This window comes from Cannabis sativa, chromosome 6 (assembly GCF_029168945.1).
Source record: "Cannabis sativa cultivar Pink pepper isolate KNU-18-1 chromosome 6, ASM2916894v1, whole genome shotgun sequence".
NCBI classification, from domain to species: domain Eukaryota; kingdom Viridiplantae; phylum Streptophyta; class Magnoliopsida; order Rosales; family Cannabaceae; genus Cannabis; species Cannabis sativa.
The window spans coordinates 72,308,334-72,311,597 of record NC_083606.1 but is presented as its reverse complement, the minus strand read 5'-3'; the positions used below and the strand labels follow the sequence as shown (position 1 = coordinate 72,311,597).

General features: G+C 29.6%; 1 protein-coding gene across 1 annotated transcript; it reads left to right on the top strand.

Annotated features, from left to right (window-relative positions):
• The first annotated feature begins 721 nt into the window (after positions 1-721).
• LOC115695891 (ribosome-inactivating protein cucurmosin-like) lies at positions 722-2,776 on the top strand. The gene is made up of 2 exons (XM_030622992.2): positions 722-852; positions 1,806-2,776. The coding sequence occupies exon 2, from the start codon at positions 1,817-1,819 to the stop codon at positions 2,567-2,569; it is 753 nt and encodes a 250-aa protein (XP_030478852.2). The 5' UTR covers positions 722-852; positions 1,806-1,816; the 3' UTR covers positions 2,570-2,776.
• Positions 2,777-3,264: the final 488 nt, after the last annotated feature.

Below are 3,264 nucleotides of genomic sequence, written 5' to 3'. Positions count from 1 at the left end.
AGAAACATCTACCATACCAATAATATTGTTGGCAAATGCCCATTTGGCTATATTATGGGCCGCAAAATTACAGTTTCTAGTAATAAAAGAAATATTACAGCTAATCAGTGCAAATAAGTATCGAGCCCAATATATCTTAAAAAAATAATTTTTAGAGAATATTTCTAACTAATTGTTTTAGGTCATTTATAGAAAATATTAAGCACCACTAACCTCTAACAGCTAACAATACTCTTATTAGAAATATTCCAAAGAGAAATGTTAAAGGGCACCAGTGGTGTCTAGCACTCTCTCCTATGTGTCAATATCACTATTGGTTCAACTAAGTATCAGGTCCCATATAATTTAATATAATAGCTTTTAGGGAGTATAGCTAGCTAATCGCAACGCGACATGTCGCAAAGGTGCTAGGCACCACTGGTACCTAATAACAATGCTCTATTCTAAAATAGTGGACTTTTGATAGCTAAGACAAATGGCATCACATGGTTGGATCCAATGGAATAAGGTCACGTGGTGCTGATAACCAACAATTTTTTTTTAAAAAGAAAATTAAAAAAATAAAATCAACAACATTAATCAATTGTCTGAATATTTTATTTTTTAACATCCTAAATTATTCATAATTAATTTTCTAAAAGTTATAGAATAGATACTACAACTATTTTTTTTTAAAAGGTGAATAGATACTATAACTACTTTATGTAGGAGTATTTTTGGGATTTTCATATCTTGGTTAGGCCTATATATATGTAATGTTTTCATTTCAATATAATTAGAAAAAATATTCCCAATTCTATCAAAATATATAAAATACTAAAAACAGGTTCTTCGATCCACCAAACCATCAAAGTAAGCAAATCAAATCTTCTTTTTACAATCTTTACTTATCAATAACTATTAATTACTCTTATATTTTTGGTTATGTTAGTTATAGATTAAGACTATTAATTGAAATATAACTTAATTAAATGTGTTGTTGATGATTTTATAGTGTCAATGACATAATTTTACTATTGTTGGATTGGTTCTTTCATATTATACCCTTGCTGTAAGGCCGATCTAAGAGTGGGGCAGTTAGGGTTGACACTCGAGATCTCTGGCGCGATAAAATTTTTAATAAAAAATTCTTCAACTTGAATTTTAAAATTACTATTTTTTTTTTAATTTTTATTATCATTTATTAAAAAATACAATTATTTTCTAAAAAAGGTGCTTTATTTAATATTTTATTAAGAATAAATCCCAATTATTTTGTTAAATACTATATTTTAAAATTTTACTACTAAATATAAAAAACATATAACTTTTTTCGTATAAAAAAGCTTAATTAGATTTTTTGGCCCAAGGCTTCCTATTAGCTTGAGACTACTGGTTTACCTTACAGTGACTAGATTTTTCAACAAAGTAGATTCTAAATACGATTTTTGTGCTTTTAGACTAATTGTGTGCACTGGCGGACCCAGAATTTAAAGTTAGGGGGGCGTAAATAAAATTAAAAAGAAAATATAAAGTGTAGTTAGTGGGATTTGAACCTTTACCCTCTAACCTATTTACCAACTACCTTAACCATTACACCAAAGTTACTATTATGTCTATAAATATCATCTTTTAATACAAATATATGTTGTAACTAATTAAAATCCATATACATTTTTTTCTCGATTTTTTTTTTCAGGGGGGCGACTGCCCCCCCTCGCTACAATGTGGGTCCGCCCCTGATTGTGTGAGACATAGTTTTTATAGTTTTTGGCCAAAGAATTGAGAAAAGTGATGTTGATTTTTGAAATAAATTTTCGTTATAGGTTTTGAAAAAATGCAAGCAAGCTACAGCACTGTGGTTTTCAACACTAAATTCAATGATGTGAGTGTGGGATCATACCAAACATTCATGCAATCTCTACGAAGAGAATTGTCTAGTGGAATCACGAGCTATGACATACCCTTATTGCGTAAAAAATCAGAAGCAATCAAAGACAAACAGTTCGTTTATGTGAGACTTGAAAACCAAAGTTTCAAAATCACATTTGCAGTATCCACTCTCAACTGCTATATGATTGCCTATCAAGTAGACGCCGAAAAGCGTTGCTACTTCTTTAAAGAAGCTCCTCCCGAAGCGAAAACTTTACTTTTCAAAGAAAGTACTCGAAGAGTCAATGTTAATCTCAGTACAAATTATAATAATTTAGGAAACAGAGAGAATTATAATTTAGGATTTAAGTCGTTAGACAATTCCCTCGAAGCATTTAAAAGATTTGATAGCGAGAATCCTACGAATGAGCTTCGTCGAATTCTTATTGTTGTTAGCCAAATGGTTGCAGAGGCTGCGAGATCTAAATATATTCAGCAAAAAATAGAATGGAAAGGCTTTGACTCCGGTTTTTTCCCTAAAGGTGATATTTTAAGCTATGAGAATAAATGGGAAGATCTTTCGAAAGCAATCCAGAATTCTAAAGATGGAAGTTTTCCTAAAATACAATTACAAAATGAAGATTATAGTGCTCGTTATGTGTCCAAAGTTGCAGAAGTGAAAAATGACATGGCACTCTTGTTGAATATTGCAGCATAAAGCTTTGTCTAATATTTAACTTAAGATTATTGTCACCAAAAAATAAATGACATCAATCTTTGATGTCATATGGTATTTGAGTTTGTGTGGTAATTTCAATAATATAATGTTTATGTTTATCATCTTTCTATGGTGTGATATTTGTAAGGGAAAATTTCAATTTGGTTCAATATATGTACTTTGTTAAATAATAATTTAAAGTTTATATTTTGCAAAGTTGATCAAATTGATATAACAAATTAAATTTTAGTTAGTTAAATTGTTTTTTGATATGAGTAATTTATAAGTTATAATTTTGGCCTATATCCAAAGTTATTATTGCAATCAATTTGGACATCTTAATTTTCAATCTCTTGATCTATTGCTCAAAGAGCATGTGGTGTAAGAGCACCCTCAAGACACAATCAAACTAAACCAATCAAAGAATAAAAACTAAGTTAATTAGTATTTTTGCCCCCTGAACTTTGACATATACCAAATCATGCCCCTTGAACTTTTAAGGTCGTTAAAAATGCCCATTGAACTATTGAGATTATTGGATTTAAGGACTTTTTTCCAATTTTAGTAAAAAAGTCTAACATGAAGAAAAGTTTAGAGGGCATAATTTAGTATATGTCAAAGTTCAAGGGACATGATTTGGTAAATATCAAAGTTTGGAAGCATAATTTAATACATAAACAATCTTTGAAATAGTA